This window comes from Eurosta solidaginis, chromosome 2, assembly GCF_040869045.1.
Source record: "Eurosta solidaginis isolate ZX-2024a chromosome 2, ASM4086904v1, whole genome shotgun sequence".
NCBI classification, from domain to species: Eukaryota; Metazoa; Arthropoda; class Insecta; order Diptera; family Tephritidae; genus Eurosta; species Eurosta solidaginis.
Genome location: NC_090320.1, coordinates 123,808,875 through 123,831,844, shown reverse-complemented (window position 1 = coordinate 123,831,844; position 22,970 = coordinate 123,808,875). Strand labels below are relative to the sequence as shown.

General features: G+C 40.3%; 1 protein-coding gene and 1 pseudogene across 4 annotated transcripts in view; one reads left to right on the top strand and one right to left on the bottom strand.

Annotated features, from left to right (window-relative positions):
* Positions 1–22,970, bottom strand: part of LOC137240201 (U6 snRNA-associated Sm-like protein LSm4) — a 119,103-nt gene that overhangs the window by 9,734 nt on the left and 86,399 nt on the right. Inside the window, exon 1 of one of the 4 annotated variants that reach the window (XM_067766159.1) lies at positions 11,503–11,950. The exons of the other annotated variants lie outside the window; for them this stretch is intronic. Within the exon in view, the coding sequence (XP_067622260.1) occupies positions 11,503–11,682 (180 nt within the window). The 5' untranslated portion in view covers positions 11,683–11,950. Of the gene's footprint in view, positions 1–11,502; positions 11,951–22,970 lie in introns of those variants that run through there. 4 annotated transcript variants of the gene reach the window in all.
* Positions 7,216–8,979, top strand: LOC137239545 (uncharacterized; annotated as a pseudogene).

The window sequence follows — 22,970 nt, the reverse complement described above, 5'->3', positions numbered from 1 at the left end:
AGGTTATCTCTGTACTGTCTGTGTGTGTTCAGTATTGACAATTTCCTGCTTGTAATTTTCGTTAAAAACATCTATAACCAATTTTTTGGTATTTTTAACAGAAGGAAAGGTTTCTACAAGCCTATCTTGTATTTTTTCCAACACTTCCAACGATAGATACCATTTACTCTGTTAGGGTCTTGTTTTGTTTTTCCATTTCCGTTATCACCCCTTAAATATTTGGCGAGTGGTTTGGCAATACGGGCGCAGTCTTTGATGAACCGTCTGTAGTACCCAGATAGTCCAAGGAATGACCGAAGAGCCCGAAGAGATTCTGGTCTCTTATATTGAAGGATGTCGCTAATCTTTTTTGGACATGTTTTAATGCCATTTTCATTAATAATAATTCCCAAAAATTCGACTTCTTTCATAAAAAACTTTGATTTTTCCGGAGAGATGTGCATATTAGCTCTCTCCAATTTCTGAATGACCTCTTCTAAATCCTTTAGGTGTTGTTCTTTCGTAGCTGAGTATATAATCACGTCGCAACTGTGACCGTTAAGGTCAGAAAAGATAACCCTGGTCCGCCGCCTTCTTATACCGATGCGGTGTGGTTCCAGGACAATATCAAACTAATTTCGTGTGGCGACGCCAGGTCGGCGAAGCTTTACAAAGCCGCCGTCTCGCTGATAGGGGAGGTGTATCCGGGCGCGCGCCTCAAGGTAGTGGAGGTGTGTGATATCCCCTCACGACCAAGGGCAAGTGCCTGGGTTCCAGTGACGTCAACGGACCCCGCTGATATCCTGGAGCTGCTCCAGGAGTACAACCAACTGGAAGGTGGTTAATGTGGAGAAGACTGAACGGGCCACGATGCAGATAGTCCTGCTGCTCGACAGCGCAAGCGTCGAAGCGTTGAAAAGGCAGGATTTCAGGGTAAGCTACGGCTTCAAAAATATATGCCTTAAGGTTTATAAGGCTGACGTTGAAGCCTTGGTAAACCTTGCGTCTCGTACGGAGGTGGCTGAACTCTTCCCCCCCCCCCCCCCCCTCCCCTTCAGTGAAGACGAGATGGAGGTAGACGAGGGCGAAGAAGCTGGTGGCTACGCTTCGTCAGGCTCGAGCGGAAGCTTGGCTCTGAGGGTTGTACTCTGAGGGTCAGCTTCTGGAGGAAGGCGGTTCGGACGCGACGCTCACGGAGGAGAGCGCAAACAAACAGTGATTCGGGTCCTCCAAATAAACCTGCATCACTGCAAAGCAGCATCAGCTGCACTCCTACTGCACCTGTCTTCAGGTGCGGTAGACATCGTACTAGTCCAGGAGCCGTGGATCGCTGGCAATAGGATCTGTGGCCTGCGGACACCAACGTATAAGCTTTATAGCGCTCAGGAAAAGGGTAAGCCTCGCACATGTATATTGGCTAAGTCTACTCTGAATGTTTTTCTTCTACCCAATTATAGCGATGGGGATCTGACAACGGTTAGCGTCGAGGTGCTAGGGAGGAGCTTTAAACTTGCTTCCTTCTACCTAACGCACGATCACCAAGGCTCATTACCATCGGATAATTTCAGAGATTTCGTGACAGCGGCAAATCCACGAAACGATTTCATCCTACTCGGAGGCGATGCCAATGCTCATCACGCCCATTGGGGCACCAGTGATACAAATGACCGAGGTGAGTCTCTATTTAACTATCTGTTAGGCACTAATCTAAGTATATGTAACAGGGGAAATGATCCCACTTTCATTACAAGAAACCGCGAAGAGGTCCTTGACATAACACTGGTCACAGACTCTTTCAGTGACCTGATCGTTTCATGGAGAGTTCTAAAGGAGCACACCTTTTCTGACCATAGATATATAAGTTTTTCCATATCACAGGCCCACGCAAGTCCTAAGTACATACAAAATATTAGAAGAACGAACTGGGGCTACTATAAGAAGATAATAGGTAAAAAGCTATCTGAAGAGGTACGAGCCCCAGAAATCGAGGAGAAGCTAGACGTGTTTGTAAATAATTTCAGTCAAAAATGTAGGAATGCTTTAGATAGGGCTTGCCCGACTAAAAAGGTTTTGGAAACCACCATGGTGGTCTTCCGATCTTGACAAGTTTAGGAAGTCATGTAGGGCGGCCTTTAATAAAGCAAAGCATGATGGACACGAATCCTCATGGGCTGCTTATAAAGCGAAAATAAATATATATAAAAAAAGCAATTCGAAATGGAAAGCGATCCTCCTGGAGGGATTTCTGCGGCAGGATTGAATCCACATCCGCGGCCTCCCGGTTAAGGAAGGTGCTATCGAAATCTCCAACTCAGCTAAGTTACGTCCAAAAGCCGGATGGGCACTGAACGGACTCCAGCGCTGAAACCATAAACTTCCTAATATATACGCACTTCCCAGTAAGTACGGGCGTGTCTTCAAGCATTGTCAGCGGAGGGTCACCTAATTATCAGCTGATAAGCGAAATCACAGATGATAAAAGGATAGATTGGGTTTTACAGACCTTCAAGCCCTATAAATCGCCAGGGCCGGATGGAATTTTTCCGGCTCAGCTCCAGTATACTGCCGAACTTATAAGGCCCTGGATTAAAGGGATGTTTATAGGTTGTCTTAGGCTCAATTACGTACCAGTATCGTGGAGGGAAGTCAACGTGGTCTTTATCCCCAAGGCAGGGAAACCCTCCCACTCTAAACCAAATGATTATAGGCCTATAAGCTTATCTTCTTTTCTGCTTAAAGCGCTCGAAAGACTCCTAGAGGACTACATCAGGAGGAGGATTGAGCCGTCGCTTCTTTCGCAAGCTCAGCATGCCTATACTAAGGGCAGGTCAACTGACACGGCCTTGCACTCACTGGTATCCGTTATCGAAAGGTCACTAGACCTCAAGGAATACACATTGGTGGCATTTCTAGATATAGCGGGTGCTTTCAACAACGTTCTCCCGGAGGCCATCACCTCGGCGCTGACCGATCTGGGGGTGGACGCGTGCCTGGTGGAGTTTATATACAATCTGCTTACGCGTAGGCAGATTAAAACTGAGCTAGGTGGATGCGTGATCCGCAGACCGGTCGGCGGAGGCACTCCGCAGGGAGGTGTTCTCTCTCCGCTACTTTGGGTGGTTACCGTCAACCAACTACTACGTCTCATGGAATAAGGTCACCAAGTGATCGCGTATTCAGGTGACATCTGCGTCACCATGAGGGGGAAATTTCCGCAAACTCTTTGCAACCTAATGGAAGGGGCACTATCCAAAATTTCGCACTGCGCCACAGCCACAGGTTTGGAAGTCAACCCGGATAAAACCGAGCTTGTCCTCTTCACGAGGAGCTACAAAGTACCAAATCTAAGACCGCCAAGAATTGGGGGTACGTTTTTAGCGTTTAGCGAGCAAGTCAAGTATTTGGGAGTAATTATGGATAGGAAGCTATTATGGAGTGACCATATAGTGCAGCAATGCAGGAAGGCAGCAGCAGCGCTGTTCACCTGCAAGAGGGCAATTGGCACCTCCTGGGACTCTACCCCAAGGTGACATACTGGATTTATACAGCCATTGTGCGCCCGATTCTTCTTTATGGTGCCTTGGTCTGGTGGCCTGCACTAGCTAAAACTACCTATCTTAAAACGCTTCAAAAGGTGCAACGGAGTTCGGAGCTCTGCATCACCGAGGCTCTCGGCTCCACTCCATCTGAAGCACTAAACATAATGCTATACCTTCCACCTCTTGATCTGGTGGCGAAGGAAATAGCGGTTATCGCCGCTCTACGCATAAGGGAAACAGGTCTCTGGTCAAATCGATCTAGTGGACACGCAACCCTCCTGGGCACGAACGCCCCAGTCCCAATACCGGTGCGCACTGACTACTGCACACCAAAGAACGTCTTCGTTAAATACTATAGTATATATATACCATCGCGGACTGGAATACCAGACAACATACGGTACCGGGTGCCATCAACATAATCACGGATGGTTCTAAGCTTGACGGGAAGGTGGGAGCAGGCCTCTTTTCGCCAGATCTGGTCTAGAGGTCTCTTTCGCCTACCAGATCACTGTAGTGTTTACCAAGCGGAAATGCTGGCAATACACAGGTCTGTGAACCATCTAGGGTCTATGCCAAGGATGGTAAACGGGTGTCACTGAATACCGCAGATCTCTTAACGAGATGTCTCAGCACTTCAGTATCAGCCTTATATGGGTACCTGGGCACAGGGATATTGAAGGCAATTGCATAGCAGACGAGCTGGCCAGAAGAGGCACCACCGACTATATCCTTCCGGGAAATGATTCGGTAGGCATACCCATGGCCACTGTCAGGCTTCGTGTGAACACAAGCACTATAAGAATCGCAAACGGACTATGGTCAACCATATCATCGTGTGAGACATCCAGGCAAACCTGGACCTCATATGACAAAGGGCGCACAGAAGCGCTTCTGATTTTAAACAAATCAGCTCTATTGTCCCTGATAAGAGTTCTAAGAGGGCATTGCTTAATAGGCACGCATGGTGCAGATGTACAGAAGAGGAAGAGAGTGTCCAGCACCTTCTCTGTCATTGTCCAGCGCTTAGTAGGCGTAGGTTGGCCATCCTTGGTAAACTTTTTCTACATGACCTGGCTGAGGTTTCTAGCTATGAAGTAAAGGCTCTAGCAAAATTTATAATTTCCACGACCCGCTTTAGGCAGGGTAGGAGACGCTGGATCTTCTCATTCACGAATTTTGTGTATGCAATGGGGTAGGGGTACGACTTTCTGTATATGGCCTCACCAGTTGTAGTCCCGTTGTTGTTTTTGTTGTAGCAGTGCTTCGCCCCATCCAATAGGTCTGACCAATCACAAATTGTCATCAATGTCCTCTAACGGGAGTCCGAGGAAACTTGCTGTTTCAACAGGGGTGGACCATAATGAGAGAGGTGTTAGAGGCGTTGGTTCCACATTACATTTGAAGAGATGGTTGGTGTCATGTGGGGACACGTTGCAAGCAGGGCATACATTTTGTATGTCGGGGTTGATTCTGGATAGGTAAGAGTTTAACCTGTTACAGTATCCAGATCGAAGTTGGGCTAGAGTGACTCGCGTTTCCATAGGGAGTGTGCGTTCCTCTTCCGCAAGTTTAGGATATTGTTCTTTGAGTAATGGATTCACCGGGAAATTCCTGACATAGAGGTCCGACGCCTGTTTATGAGTTCACCAAGGACCTGCTTATGTTTTTTGGCTTCATACGGCTGTGTTCTCAGGTGCCGTATTTCTTCATAGTGCTTACGGAGGTGACTCCCAGGGGATGAGGGCGGTGTTGGCTCATCAATCAGATGTCTGTTGGGATGCCCAGGTTTCTGGGTATTCAACAGAAACTGTTTGGTTAGCATTTCATTTCTTTCCCTGGGAGTATTCTCGTCTCATTATGTAGATGGTGTTCTGGGGACATAAGAAGACAACCCTTGGCAGTTCTGAGGGCAGTACTTTGGCAGGCCTGTAGCTTCTTCCAGTGGGTAATCTTTAGGCTTGGCGACCATATCGGGGACGCGTAGCATGCAATCGGCTGGCCAATTGCTTTGTAAGTGGTAATGAGCGTTTCTTTATCTTTTCCCCAAGTACTGCCAGCAAGAGATTTGAGGATTTTATTACGGCTCTGGATTTTCGGTACAATTGCGGCTGCATGCTCGCCAACATGTAGATCCTGATCGAACGTCACACCCAAGATTTTGGGGTGTAGGACAGTCGGTAGCGTAGTGCCATTGACGTGGACTTTCAAAATAGACGAAATTTGGGACGCCCATGTTGTAAATAAAGTCGCCGATGATTTAGTCGGTGATGTCAGGTTTCGCGAGGTGAAGAAACTGGAGAGATCAGCGAGGTAGCCGATTGGGACTTTACGGTGGACCAAAGCTTACCCACACCGGCAGAGAGGTTACAGCTTCTTAGATGCTCCTCCCATTTCGCCCGCTTGTGTTCATCCACAAGCAATCTGATGTGTTGGTTTATGTCCCTTATTTGGGGGTCGCCGGGATCGAGCTGTCTTATAAGGTCACGTTCCCTCGCTAAATTTGCGGCCTCCGCCGGAAAGTGAGGCCGAATATCGGGAATTCTTCCGGCGGGAATAAAGCGAGCAGTGGCGGATTCAATGACCTTGAGGAAAGCACGTTCCCCTTGGCGAGCAACAGTCGGGATAGGGAGGGCAGCAAAGCGGCTGTCTGTAAAGGATTTATATTCTTCCCACTTTCCTTTTTTAAAGTTTATGAAAGTGCGTTTATCAGAGACGATGAAGTCGGTGGTACGCTCGAGCGACGTGAGTATTGGTAGGTGGTCGGATGCCAATGTTACCATCGGCTGCCAGTTGACGCAGTTTACGATTCCTGCGCTCACGAATGATATATCTAGCGAACTGTGACAGCTTCCTACCATACGAGTGGGGTCGTCTCCGTTTATTGTGCAGAACGTCATTTTTTCTATTTGATCCGCCAACATCTCACCTCTGCCGTCCGCCAGCAAGTTTGAATGCCATAGGTCGTGATGGGCATTGAAATCGCCTAAGATAATGCGATTGTCGCCAGTGAGTAACGAACTAATATTAGGTGACAGGAGGGATGTAGATGTTGATGATTTCTAGTTTTACATCGCCTGACCGGACAGATAAGCCATGACGTTCCAAGACATTGTCCCTGCGGCCGATGTCGGAATCAAATATATGATATTGCACTGAGTGGTATATGATAAAAGCGAGACCGCCTCTATTCCCACTCTCGCAATCTTTTCTGTGGACATTGTACCCAGAACAGGTCTGCAGAGCAGATCTTGCTGGGAGTTTAGTCTCTTGAATCGCAGCAATGCGGATGTTGTGCCGCTTCATGTAATCGACGGGGGACGCTTCCCAAGGTTCACGTCCTAGGACGGCCCGTAGTCTGCGCCTTAGCGCCCCCCCCCGCTACCTTCCAGCAGCCCTGCTGCTCAGGAAGCCACAAGAAGTACCCGCTGTTGCTCGCGCCCCACGGCGCCCCCAACTCACACGGCTGCTCCCACTCATACCTACAATATCCGTAGTGTGGCAGCATTATGAATACTTTTATAATAATAAACGATTGATATCCATAGTATTACACATTTTAAGGTATTGTGGCAACACTAGGTGAAGCCATTTTAAATATAAGGCAGTTGGTGAATAAACGTGAGAGAGTAAAGATCATAATATCGTGTTTTATTGGTTTGTCCTTAAAGTATCAGAAGTGCTTTTCTTACCCAAAATGCCTAGTGAAAATCTAAATGCGTATACTGTTAAGCAACTCAAATCATGGTTGCGTGCACTCGGAATAAAGACATCAGGCAATAAAATAGAATTAATTATCCGTTTGCAAAACGTTCCTGACGAAATTCGTGGAAATTTCGAAGATTTTGCAGTCGACGTCAACGCTACGCGAGACAACAGCGGAGACAGCAGCAACAACGCACAAGCCAACGAAATCAACGAACAAACGAGCAGTGTGGAAATCGTTAACGAAACAAGCACAAAAACTCAAAGTAACGAAGAAGCAATTGAACAAACGAGTGTTGCAGCTGAAGAGAAAAAGAGTGATAAAAAAGAATGTGATTCAAATGAATGGCTTCTATTTAAATATGAGTTGGAGTTACTAAAACGCGAGTGTGAAATACAAAAGAGAGAAAACGAAATACAAAAGAAAGAAAAAGAACTGTTGAACATTGGTTGTGAACGAAAGAGTATTTCCAACAAGCAAAAATTATCTGACGTTAAAGAACTTACTTTTGAATTTTTTGGTAACGGAGATTGCTTTAAAATGTGGCAAACTCAATTGCAAAATATTCGGAGTGTTTATAATTTGGATGACAACAACATGAGAGCACTAATTGCAAATCGACTAAAAGGTAACACGTTGAAGTGGTAACACTCTCGTGCTGATTTAATCACAATGCCTTTCGATAAATTCTTATTGGAAATGAGCTCTTTATTCGAAGAAAAAGCAAGTAAGTTGATGTTGAAGAGAAAACTTGAAGCCAGACGGTGGTTGATTTCTGAATCGTTCGAAGAATATTTTCATGCGAAATTGATTTTAGCAAACAGAATTCTAATTGAAGAAGATGAGTTGGTTGAGTATTTAGTAGAAGGAATACCAAATGAAGCATTGCGTTCACAAGCCAAAATGCAAAGGTTTCGCAACAAATATGAATTGTTAGACGCATTTAGAACAATTCAATTACCAAAGTTGCCATTAAGAAAAATTACACCAAATATCCAACATGAGCAACCAAATGGCGAGCAACAAGTAGTCACAGCTAAAAAGTGCTACAACTGCGACTCAGTTGGACATTTAGCAAATTAATGTCGCAAATCCAAACGTGAGTGGGGTGCTTGCCATGTATGTGGAGTAGTTGGCCATTATGCATCAAATTGTCAACAGAGAAAGATCGCACCAGTTCACTATGTCACTAATTTGATGGAAGATGATTTTGTAAGATCTATTCATTATAAATTTGTAAATTCTAAACTTTATTATAAAACTTCTTTAGACTCGCTAATCGATACAGGAAGCCCAATTAGCATTATTCGCCAGAAGTTCGTACCAGATGTATTATTAAATAAAAATAATAACGTGTTTTTGAAATACAGTGGCACAAATAAGAGCCCTTTATCTATAATTGGAAATGTAAACAGTTTTGTGTTTTTTGAAAATGAAAAAATTGAATTAAAATTTTTTGTTGTAACAAATGAAACAATGAGTTATCCTATAATTTTAGGTAGGGATTTTTTAGCTGAATCTAATTTAAAATTAGAATGTAAAAATAAAATTTCAAAATGCGAAATTGAAAGTGATACATACGATAAAGAGTATCATAGGTTAATGAAAATTGAATCCGATACTACACAGGTTTTTAGAGAGTGTAAGGCGGTAATGGAAATTGAAGCTAAGAAGTTTGATTTCTGTTTAAAAAATGTCGATATAAATATTTGTGAAAAGAAATATTTAATAAGATATTTCAAGATTGTTATGTAAACTGTAAACGCCCCGATACGCCAAAGATTAGATGTGAGATGAAACTATTACTGAGTGGTGAAAAACCTTTCTATTGTCCACCAAGAAGATTATCTTATAGCGAAAAAGAGCAGGTTAGAGTTATTTTAGATGACTTATTACAGAACCAAATAATTCGAACTAGTAATTCAGAGTATTCTTCTCCCATTGTGTTGGCAAGAAAGAAGATGGGTGATATCAGATTATGTGTTGATTTCCGTAATTTAAATAAGGTTACTTTAAAAGATAACTTTCCATTGCCTTTAATTGATGATTTGCTTGATCGGCTATCAAATAAGAGTATATTTTCATTACTAGATTTAAAGAGTGCATTTTATCACGTACACATGGCAGAAGAATCGGTCAAGTACACTTCTTTTGTAACACCTTTGGGCCAGTATGCATTTTTGAAAATGCCTTTTGGCCTGAAAAATGCGCCTTCAACATTCCAGCGTTTTGTCAACCATGTTTTCGATTATCTTATTCGAGCAGAGAAATTTGCAATTTATTTAGATGATATCATGATAGCCACAAGTACTATTGATGAACATCTAGGCATTTTGCAGGAAGTGTTTGATAGATTAGTACAAAATAAATTGGAATTGAGATTGGACAAATGCCATTTCATGGAATAAGATATACGTTGTTTAGGGTATAATATATCGAGTAAGGGTATACGACCAGATGAAAAGAATATAGAAGCTATAGTTAATTTTCCAATCCCTAACAATACAAGGGCTGTGCACAGTTTTTTGGGTTTGTGTTCTTATTTTAGAAGATTCGTTAAAGATTCTTCACGGGAAGCTCAGCCCTTGTACAAACTCATTAAAAAGAATGTTAAATTTGCATTTGGTAAAGAAGAATTAGATTGTTTTCAAAGTCTGAAAAACAAATTAATTAAGGCACCAATCTTAGCAATTTACGACCCAAGAGATGATACAGAGCTGCATTGTGATGCAAGTTCTTTAGGATTTGGGGCAATATTATTACAAAAGAAACGGGACGGAAAATTTCATCCAGTTTTTTTTCTCAAAAGGTACGAGTGAATCTGAATCCAAGTATCACAGCTTTGAGTTGGAAGCTTTAGCTATTATTTATGCTCTTCGGAAATTTCGAGTATATTTACAAGGATTCAAATTTAAAATAGTCACTGACTGTAATTCTCTTATGCTAACCTTGAATAATAAAGAAGTTAATCCTAGAACAGCTGGGCACTTGAATTACAAAATTTTGAATACACACTTGAACATCTTAATGGAAGTAAAATGTTGCATGTAGATACCCTGAGCCGCATTTCAAATACCTTAGTACTTGAAGAAAACACATTTGAACAAAATTTGTCAATTTGCCAAAATAGAGACAAGAGAATTACTGAAATTCGCGGGGAGTTAGAAAATAGGGAGAGCAATTTTTTTGAAATGCGGAATGGCTTAATATACAGGAAATACGGACAAAAGATATTCAGCCCAATTCTAAACGAAATTCCGTGCGAGTTTTTTCCCTTCTCCCATTCCTCGTATTCTAAATAAGAATTCCTTGTGAGTTTTTTCACTTCTCCCTTTCCTCCTATTTTGAACAATGTTCGAAAAAGCGGAAACCGGTTATGGGAGAAAAGTAGGTATTATGAATGTGAGAGAGAGGGAGATTTCTCTGCCATTTCATAGGAGTTTTTTCACTCGTTGCTGTGGCACGAATTCATTACTCATTTCAGTGAATACCACATGAAATGCAATACTATGCATTGTTTATTTTCTTGTATTCCGGCCTTTTAGTTAATATATTCAAAGTATGTTTGAGCTCTAGGCCAATATATACATATGTTTATTAAAATACAGCAAATGTGTTAAACAATGTATATTTATTTGTCGAATGGTTGTCTTGCCAATACTTCGACTTTTGACTTCAGATTGAAGTCGAAATATTGGCAAGACAAACCATTCGACAAATAAATATACATTGTTTAACACATTTGCTGTATTTTAATAAACATATGTATATATTGGCCTAGAGCTCAAACATACTTTGAATGCATTGTTTATATTTTATTTCTTAATTTCAAACAAATTCGCAACAATAATTAAACTTTTCTATTGTTTAAACAAAATAAGAAATGCGCAACGAAATTTCAATTGACAAAACAGCTGACTTCGAAAATTCGAAATTCCTATTCCCCAATTATTCTTCTCCCTAGGAGAAAAGAATTGGAGGAATTTTTCCGCGGGTTAAAAAATCCGGGAGAACAAAATTCTGCGAGAATATTAAGAATTGTTGTGATTATTTTATGTGCCATTGGAAATGGAAGGAAATTTAATGAAAACGTATCATGATGAAATGGGTCATATTGGGTGTGATAAAGTTTTCAATGTCATAATAAAAGCATATTGGTTTCCTAACATGAAGGAAATATTAAACAATATATTTCAAACTGTTTGAAGTGTATTGCACTCTCACCAAAAAGCGGGAAACATGAGGTGCTCTTATATAGTATACCAAATGGAAACTTACCATTCGAAACTTTGCATATGTTGTTGTTGTTGTTGTTGTAGCGATACGGTTGCTCCCCGAAGGTTTAGGGAGTGATCGATGTGATGGTCCTTTGCCGTTTACAGATCCGGTACGCTCCGGTAACACAGCATCATTAAGGTGCTGGCCCGACCATCTCGGGAACAATTTATATGGCCACATTAAACCTTCAGGCCAATCCGGTATTTTAGTCGCCTCTTACGACGGGCATACCTACCGCGGGTATATTCTAACCCCCTGACCCGCTGGGTTGAAACTTTGCATATAGACCACTTTGGTCCAGTGTCACTTATAAACACTCAAAAAAGAAGTGTGTATTTTTGGTTATAGATGGGTTTAGTAAATTTGTTAAATTATATGCGGTGTGTTCAGCAGGCCCGAGGGAGGTCCTCAGCTGTTTAAAATCTTATTTTAGCAGCTATAGTCGCCCGAAAGTATTGATATTGATAGAGGCAGTGCATTTACATCTAAAGATTTTGAAAGTTTTTTGGAAAATAACAACATAAAACACATTAAAATTGCAACGGGCTCACCACAAGCCAATCACCAAGTAAAGCGCGTAAACTGTAGTCTTGCACCAATGATAGCAAAGTTAACTAGCGGTGGTTCTAATTTTAGTTTAGATAGGGTCTTGCCGGAAATAGAGTTTGCATTAAATAATACGATGCATCGTAGTACAGGTACAACTCTAAGTGAAATACTTTTCGGAGTTCCACAAAGAGGTCATGTAATAGATTTCCTAAAAGAAAATTTGGAAGAAAACATGTTGCACGAAAATGATCGCAATGTGACAGAAATAAGAGAAAAAGCAGTAGCAAATATATTAAAGTCTCAAAATTATAATAAATTATTAAAAGATAAAAATCGAATTCAAAGAACGTATAAAGAAGGTGATTACGTTATGATTAAAAATTATATAAGTACTCCAGGTGTGTGTAAAAAGATTGCACCTAAGTTCAAAGGTCCTTGCAGAGTTTGCCAAGTCCTCCCAAATGATAGGTATTTAATTAAAGATGTCGAGGGTTTTCAACTTAGTCAAATCCCTTATGAAGGAATATGGGAAGTAGCGAACATGAAGCCTTGGTTGAACCATAATCTCTCTAATGAAGGCATAATCGGGACGATTACACGTCAGGATGGTCGAACTGTGGCAGCATTATGAATACTTTTATAATCATAAACGATTGGCATCCATAGTATTACACATTTCAAGGTATTGTGGCAACACTAGGTGTAGCCATTTTAAATATAAGGCAGCTGGTGAATAAACGTGACAGAGTAAAGATAATAATATCGTGTTTTATTGGTTTGTCGCTTAAAGTAGTAGAGTCGGGAGCAATGCCGAGCATCAGCCCTGCCCGATTCAAGAGACTAAACTCACAGCAAGATCTGCATTGCAGACCTGTTCTGGGTATAATGTCCACAAAAAAGATCGCGAGAGCGGAAATGGAGGCGGCCTCGCGTTTATCATACCACGATGTTTATTGGACTGTGGGTACTCCATGGATTACTCTGATGTAATGCGGAGCTGGAGTATATGGTCCAGTCCTAGGACATCGCAATGTTAATTGGACCATATTTTTTGTATGAATTGTGGTTAATTTTGAAGCACTCGGTTGGTCCATAGCGAGTACTCCATACATGCATGCATGGAGTACTCGCGATTTTTGCAGGGTGATCATTTTTAACAATTGTCCATAGCGAGAACTCCATTCATGCATGCATGGAGTACTCGCGATTTTTGCAGGGTACCCTGCATGTTTAGAACAGTGGTGACTGCTAATACGCGTCCAAAAATATCGAGAGAGATGTGTCAATAATAATCCGAAGGCGGAAAATAAAAATTTTAGGTCGTTCAAAAGATATTAACGAAAAAAAGAAAAATTACCCTGGGCGTTTATTAAAAATTACAAATTACCCTGGCCGGTCCACCAATGAACACACAATTTTTTTCAGGGGACAACATTACAACCACATGAAAATTGCTACCTTCAACTGCAAACATCATCTCCGGACAGAGATAAACATTTGGTAGTAGTGCAGTTTAGGAGCCCCACCCTAAAGTTAGGGCAATATTTTCGAGTGAGGTATCAAAAGACGCGTATTTACGTCTAGATTAAGAATCCGAAAGCGGAAGTTAACTTTTTTCTCCCGTTTAAAAGTTATCGGCGAAAAACAGGTTTGTGTGATACATATTGTTCCCGCTCGTTTACAATCTTTTAAGCGCACACATCAATTTACTTTTTACATTTAGTATATTAACATAATCTAACTTGCACGAAGAGAAGCTCGGCCTTAGAACTATTCGGAGGTTATCGCGCCTTATATTTATTTTTTTTTTTTAACTTGCACGAATTAACGAAAAAATTATGTTAAATTTCATTAATTTACTTATAAAATATCAACAAAAATATTGCAAAAAATGTTTCTCCAAATGAAAACACATGAAAATGAACAGTGTTACCAGCTCAGCAACGATGGAAATTACCTTTGTTGATTGATTTTTTATTGATTGATTGATTTATTTATTTAGTAATAATATTACCGTTAATTACAAATATTTATGAGGAATTACAAAATGATAAGCTAGATTATGTTACGTCTCGTAAATACTGGATACATTTCATTTTAAATAAATGATAACTATTTTCGTTTTTTATGATCGATGCCAGTTAATTAAATACGTTTAGTCCTTTGTATAATAAGGTATTTTGGGCCGCTGAGTTGTGTGGCGCTGGAGTCTGAAATTGTTCACGTTCCTTAGGTTGTACGGTTGGACTACGCCAACGTATATAATTTTCTCTTGTATGTATTTTGCAGTTTGCTATGTTTTGGCTTTGTAAATCAACGCTACGGTATTAAACTCTAGACGTTGTTTGATGCTTAACCACCGAAGTGCTTCCAGCATAAAATTCACAGGTGTGTTTATTGCATCTTAATATGCATCGCATAGCTTTATTCTGTAATTTTTGTAACCTTTCAATATGGCCGTTATTGCAAAATGAATAAAGAATTGTTGAGCAGTACTCAAAATGTGGTTTTATAATTATATTATATATTTTAACCGCAAGCAGCAAACGTATTTTTTCCTAATTTTTTTAAGAAACCTACTTACTTTCCAATTTTTTTAGATATGTAATCTATATGTTTGTTGAATTTTAGCTTTTTGTCAATGATAATGCCAAGGTATTTAATACTTTCAACTTTTTCAAAGATTTCATCGTTGATTCTTATATATTCTTCACTTGCCATGCTTATTTCCATCAATTTAGTTTTTCGCTCATTTAATTTAAGCTTGTTCATCTTTAGCCACTTGTTTACATTTTCGATGTCAGTCATTAATTTTAGTTTACACCCCTGTGCATTTTCTCCAATAGCGTATACCAACGTGTCGTCAGCATACATTACTGTTTTACAATTCTTTATTACAGCAGTCATATCATTTATATAAATTATGAACAGTAGCGCACCTAGCACAGATTCCTGAGGGACGCTTGTGTTCACACATAGATATTCGGACACAGCGTTATTTATTTTAGTTCTTTGAGTTCTTCCATCTAAATAGGTCTTAAACCAATTGCTCTCTTTATCTTTTATACCGTACTTTTCAAGTTTTTGGATAAGAATATCTCGGTATAGTTTCAAATGCACGAAAAATAGCCATGATTTCTTGATAATTTTCTACTGTTTTCCATTCATTCACAACGTAGTGGACTGTAGTTTCACATGAATAATTTTTCCTAAACCCTGATTGGTATTTCATAAGCAAATTATTGTTTTCGAAATATTCTTCTAATTGCATTTTAACAACTTTTTCTAAAATTTTTTCCAATGTATTGAGTGTGTTTATAGGTCGAAATTCATCACATTTAACGGTTTTGTTTACTTTTTCAGCAGGCGTTATCATTGTATCTTTCAAGCTATTGGGGAATACTCCGCTCGTAAATGATTCATTAACTAATTCTGTCAGAGGTACCGCAATAGTACTCCAATTATCCAATATCATTATAGGGCTGATTTTTTCATAATCCGATTTGTTTTTCATCTTAGTGCATGTTTTCTTTAGTTCTTCCCGATTTGTCATGCGAAACTTGAAAGTACACGGTACATTTTCTATTATATTGCACATTTTCTATAGTTTCTTATTTCTAGGAAGTACCTACTGGCCTCATAAACAACCTTTTAGCGGAGAAGAAAATTGCCTGGGCAATAGATAGCTTCTCTCCATATAAATCACCGGGCGTGGATGGATTTCTACCTATTATGCTGCAGAAGACTCAGAAATCTTTGGTTAAGGAACTAAAGGCGATCTTCGAGGAATGCATTCGTCGCAACCACTTTCCGGTCTCGTGGACGAAAACAAGGGTGGTTTTCATCCCTAAGGCCGGCAGAAGGGGGCATGAAGTAGCCAGAGACTTTCGGCCAATAAGTCTCACGTCTTTTCTTCTGAAAACGTTCGAAAGGCTACTAGATATACATATACGGGAGCTTCTAGGCGAGGCTCCACTTTCCACGGCATAGCACGCGTACCTGAGAGGGAAATCCACAGAAACCGCGCTACATGAGGTTGTTCGAACGGTGGAAAAGTCCCTTCATCACAAGTTCACTCTGGCTGCGTTTGTTGATGTGGAAGGCGCGTTTAACAATATAAGAGCTGAATCGATTGAGGCTGCCCTCGATAGGGCAGGGGTTGAAGAACCACTACGGTTTTGGATTTCAACCCTGCTTCGCAACCGCGAAATAACAGCAGAGCTAGGCGGAGCTAGTGTTGGCAAGCAGGTATGCAGATGCACACCACAGGGTGGGGTGCTTTCACCTCTGCTTTGGTTGATCACCATAAATGAAATCCTAGGAAAACTTAACGCATGGAGGGTTAAGATCGTGGCGTATGCCGACGGCGTGGCGATCTTGGTCTCTGGTCCTTTCCCCTCCGTAATGAGCGAAATCATGGAAAAGGCATTGGCTAAACTCAGCAGGTGGGCAGGGGGTTGTGGCCTTAGGTTAAATCCCGACAAGACGGACCTGCTTCTCTTCACGAGGAAGTACAAGCCACCTGCCTTCAGACTAACATTCTTAAACGGCCAGCAGCTAACCCTGTCATCGAGTACCAAGTATCTGGGACTAATAATCGACTGCAAGTTGAATTGGAAAGTATGCATCGAAGAGCGGGTACGGAAGGCCTGCATCGCCTTCTATGCCTGCAAATCAAGGTTTGGTAAGAAATGGGGACTCAAGCCAAGCATGGTACTTTGGATGTACGAGGCGGTGGTGGGACCGATGCTTACCTATGGTTTCATAGTCTGGTGGGAAGCTCTAAGTAAGAGCTACAAACTCACCAGCCTGCAAAAAGTCCAGCGCACTGCGTGTGTTGGTGCTATAGGGGCCGGACGCTCTTGTCCCACAGCTGATTTAGACCCAATTTTGCACCTGCTTCCGATCGACTTGCATATACTTTGTACATCGTCACAAACCGCACTGAGACTCAGGGAGTCTGGGTGTTGGGAGGATACTCAGCAAGGGAATAGTAGTATCCTAAATAAACTTCCGGATGGTACATGTAGTACCGAGACAGATTACTAGCCTCGCAAACTGAAGTTTGAGTACGGTTGTAATGCTGCCATTCCAAGCAGGAACGCGTGGAAGAGAAACCCGGGCATAAGGGTCGACGACATCCAAATATACACTGACGGCTCCAAGATGGAATCGGGAGTGGGGGCCGGAGTCTTCTCTGAGTCCCTAGATTTGTCTGCATCATTCAAACTCCCATCGCACTGCAGCGTGTTTCAACTAGAAATCCTCGCGATTTGGCAAGCCTGCAAATCACTGGAGGGCTTGAATGTAGCTGGTAAAGTTTGCATCCTGTCGGATAGCCAAGCAGCGTTAAAAGCGTTTTCCTCGCCGCACATTAACTCAAAACTAGTGTGGGCTTGTAAGCGAGTCATATCCCAGTTATCCACCAATCTAGAACTACGCGTTATCTGGGTCCCGGGTCATAGGGGGATAGAGGGTAACGAGAAGGCCGACGAGCTAGCACACAGGGGCTCATCGGAGATGAACGAGGAAATGACCAGTGTCGAAGTAGGCATACCCTTAGCAGTAGCCAAGGGGAATATCCAAAGCTTCTACTTGAAGAAAGCACAAACAAAGTGGAATAACATCACCACCTGTGCAATATCAAAATCCATTTGGCCAAACTATGATGGAAAGAGGACGAGAAGTCTTCTGAACAAATCCAGGGCTAACACAAGCAAACTGATAGCAGTCTGCACCGGTCATTGGGCAGTAGGTACGCATGCGGAAAAGATGAGAATTCCGTATAACGACAACTGCAGAAGCTGCAAAGATCCAAATGCCAAGGAGATAGTAGAACACTTTATGTGCAAATGACCGGCTCTAGCTAGAGCCTGGCTAAGGTTCCTTGGAACCCCGTTTCTAGAAGACCTCAGAGGGTTATCTGTGATATCAATCCCTAATATTCTTAATTTTATCAACAAATCTGGCTGGTTGTAATACATTGACCGTAACATTCCGTAGGTTTTTAGACGAGTTACGTGGCACCAAAACGGCTTTAAATAGCTACTTGGGCGATCAGGGTTGCAGCCATTTCACCTACCTATCTTCTTATTTCTTCTATACTACTAATAACATGTTTGTTAAAATTGCTTGATATTTCATAATCAGTCTTACATACTTCGTTGGCTAATCACATTTTTTATCAGTTTTTTCTTCCCTTAATACTAAGTGTTTAATCCCACTCCACATCTTCTTCTGGTCATTTGCCAGGCTTATTCTATTGTTTATGTGTTTCTTTTTTCGTTCATTACTTGTACTTTGTAGGAGTTTCTGTATCTTCTGAAGTTTTCCCAGTTATTAATGGTGTTATTTTCTTTTGTAATTTTATATATGCTATCCTTCCTTCGTTTCATATTTTTTAACCGCTCATTGTACCATCTGGTTGGCGTACTACCGTTACTTACGACTTTTTCCACAGTAAATTTATTAATAGTGTTTTTAGTTCTAGCTCCATTAATTTTATATTAGCCGTGTTTTTTAACACGCGTATATCCGTTTACGCTTAAACTTTATATTGACTGCTAAGAGACAAACTATAAATACACCTCTGAAATTGCTGCGCATAAATTTTGTCCTACTAAATTTCAATACGCATTATACTCAGATGTAACTGAAATATGTGTCTTTGTTTCACCCTGTACACTAATTCTATGTATTATATGTGTGTCCACAATTCATCGCAACTGATTCAGCTATATGTTATACCCTATGGCCATCAGAGCGTTGCGTCTCCGCTTTTCGGTACACCCTGTTGCTGTAGCTAGTTGTTTTACCACAGCCGCTAGATGGGTCTCCTAAGCATTATCTAAGCGAAGATAGGCGTTTTTTAACACGCGCAAACGAAACGTATACGCGCGTGTTAAAAAACACGGCTATTATCGTTAATGTTATGATGAGCTTCATATATACGCTCTTCCTTAAATTCTTTTGCGAAGCATTTCATTTCAATAATCTCATGATCCGATATTTTTCCATATTCGCTAACACTAACACTAATAGAGGGAATGTTGCTAATTATAAAGTCTATATACGTTTTTGAGCTATTTGTCACTCTCGTATATTTTTCGACATGTTGTTTTAAACAATTATCATTTAAAATGCTTTATATTCTGTTTTTATATGTTCCTGGTTTCTTCCAGTCAATATTAGTCTCCCGAGATTATAACATTTTGCGCACTCTCCTAAGTTGTTTCAACGTACTCTTCAAAGAAGTCACAAAAATAGTTTTCGGAGCTACTTGGTGATCGATAGATCGCTATTGCCCTTATTGTTAAATTATTAAATACGCAGTCGCAAGATGTCACCCACACCTTGGCGTCTAGTGATTCGTGAGTTATATTTCATACTTCCCACACTTATTTTGTATGTATATTGTTACCCATCCAGTATGCGCAGAGTTCGACACACAACTTAATGTTCTATAATTTGGAAGACTTATTTCATTATCTTCAATATTTGGCGTTAGATGTGTTTCCGTCAGGAATATTTATCAACATCGTTTTTGATTATAGCAATTTCCAAATGTTCAAAGTTATTTATAAGGCCCTGAATGTTGGTATAGATCCCATTTATTGTACTTGATTGCTAGTAACCAATCCGCTTCTTTTTCAATTATAATTTATGTTGGTATACCGGACAGTCCTTACTGGTTGTTGCATGATTTTCACCTACACCCAATTTCAACTTGTTGTTCACTCGAATACAGTTTATGCACTTATTTACGAATATTTGGCGTTAGATGTGTTTCCGTCAGGAATATTTATCAACATCGTTTTTGATTATAGCAATTTCCAAATGTTCAAAGTTATTTATAAGTCCCTGAATGTTGGTATAGATCCCATTTATTGTACTTGATTGCTAGTAACCAATCCGCTTCTTTTTCAATTATAATTTATGTTGGTATACCGGACAGTCCTTACTGGTTGTTGCATGATTTTCATCTACACCCAATTTCAACTTGTTCACTCGAATACAGTTTATGCACTTATTTACGGAATCTTTGTCATATTCTTTTGTTTTGTGGTTTCCCAGACAATTTACATAGACCTCGTCATTTTTACACTCGGTCGCTTTGTGGTTAAAGCCGTTGAATCTATAGCAGCATAACACACTCCGTCACCGTCGGTTTCAATAGTAGCATTATAAAAACTTCTACCATTTCTGTTCACCTCATATATATTTAATAACTTTAGGTGGCTTTTTTTCAAATATTTCGTTCTGCATTCTTAGTTTTTCCAACAACTCCTTTTCTTCATGCTTGAAGTTTATTCTCGATATAAGAAAGCTTGGATTAATCGTCTTGGGTATTCTTATTTCATAGTCGTTGCCAATTTTGTTTTTCAATGTATTTTTTATTTTGCTTTGTTCTTCACTATTTTCACTTTCAATCACCACAGTACCGTTTCGCTTATTCTCTATGTTTGAGATATTTAAATTTTTTAGGTCAATTCTTTTATTTAGATCCTCTTTTGTTTTGTCAATTTTTTGGGTCGCTTTTGACCTTATAATAATTGGTGCGGTTTTTTTCACATCCGGAAACACTTTTTTTTACGACTTCTGAGAAAGACACTTGGCAGCATTGTTTATTGCCCACTATTTTTTTTGACTTCCCCACATACTTTCTCACTTTTTCTAGTATTCTTCGTAAGTTCTTCGCATATCTTTTCGCTTTGTGACTTGAAATTTTCAGTTATTTTAGATAGATTTTTCATTTCGTTCACACTTTTTTCACAGGACTTTTGGGCAATTATCATTGCTTTTACCGTTCTGTATACCTTGCCTCAATAGCTTCCAGCAATTTTTTTCATTTCCTCCTCATTGTTTTTTATTGTTTTTTCGACCTCGCCTTTATATTCGTTCAGGTGTATCCCATTTAACTTAACTGTCTCCTGTATTTCTCTCATCGCCATATCGACATTTCGTATATAAACAAGACAATCATCGCACATAAATTTTATCATATCACTTGTGTTGAGCATATTGGTAGCATACTGGTCCAATCCCGCGCATTTATTTTCCAAGTGATACACCTTTCCACACACTCCCTGGCATCTTATTCCCGATTCACTTTTTATTGCATTTTTACATTTAGCACATTTAGGCCTTATTGGGTCCGGATTCTGCTTTTTCGCATATAAAATTTTTAATTATGAATTTCGAAATTCTTTTATATTTATTATTTCAAAAACTTATCAGTATAAACAATTTACGCGTTTATTTCGCAAGTTTGATTAATAAATTCAACCACTGAATTAAACACCTCGCAGCTTAAAAACACGTCTGTCTTCTTCAACAACTTTTATTGTTCTCTGTTAGGATTAATACAAGGCGGTGGCGGCTCATCATAAATTTAAAGAAACATACAATTACATATTTTTTGTAATTTACTGAATATTTTGCAATTTAATATATTAAAAGAGAGTAGTAGATTACGAAATTAAGTCATAGAGTTAGCAATACGGAAGCCTTAACAATATGGTAGCACCATCAATGCTGAATAGCATAGTTATGTACATGTTAACTCTGTTAAATATGGCTTGAAATAAAAGACGCCATTACTCGGTGAATTTGCAACAACGTCAGGTGTGGTCGGACTAACGGAAGCGTTAGTATATATTAATAAATCGTTGAAATTCCTTAAAATTGAAAAAAAAAAATCGTTGAAATTTCTTAATTGTCAAAAAAAATATCGTTAATGGCTCATAAGCAAGAAATTATGGATGCCTTGCGGAATATGGGGATTGAATTTCCCGAAACTTCGAGCTTACAACAACTAAAGGCATTGCTAACCTCAACAGTAGGTGCACCGTCGCACAACGGCAAATCTACCCCTACACAAAATAGCGTTCCGCTAACTACTACCGTTATTCCAATTTCGGGCAAAGATTCCGCACCATTAACAATAAAAACTACTGCAATACCATCAACTTCAGAGCAAACTATAACTTCAGCATCAATAACCACTTCAGCACCAATTACCACTTCAGCAGCAATAACTTCAGAACCAGCAATCATTTCAGCAGCAACAACCACTCCAGCAATGACTACGCAAGAACAAAGTGCTCCAACTCGAACAACTGGTGGACTAGCAGAGCTTGAAGAACAGGTCCAATTGAAGCTGCGAATCCTAAAACTGAAGCACGAAATTAACGAACTTGAAGAGGCCACAATGCCGCGTCAACCTTTAGCCAAGTTTTCTGACATCGAGAGTGCCCTCATGAAATTCAGCGGATGATGGAACCGTCATAAGTAAATGGGTCTAAGATTTAGAGCACGTAGCAAAAGGCTATGGATACGATGAAAAGGCACTACCTCTACTGGCACGGCGCATGATCACTGGACGCGCCAACTGTATTTGAGGCTGGTCAACGTTCATATTTGGGGCGAACTCAAATCAGCCCTAAAAATGAATTTAAAAAGCCCATAAGTGTCAAAGATGTTTTCAAAAAGCTGCAAACAAGAGTATGGGGAAAAAATGAAAGCCTAACCCATTATGTACTCGCGATGCAGGAAATTGCACAAGCCACTTCAATAGAAGAAACGGAATTGGTGGAATTCATCCTAGATGGCTTACGCGACAATACTGGCTGTGCTCTGATTTTCGGTGGCATGGGAACTGAAGTTACTTTTACCAAAATACGAAAAAATCAGAGCCAAGACTAGCAACACGAGCGGTGGAACACAGGGCAACATCGACGAAACCAATTTAAGGTGCTTTAATTGTTCGCGTTACGGACATGTGGCAAGGGACTGCAAGAGAGAAAAGCGTGAGAAAGGCTCTTGTTTTAGAGGCGGTAAAACGGACCACGACTACAAACATTGCCCAACAAGAACAGTAGCATTAATGGAAGACGTCCACTCTGAACCGAACTTCATAC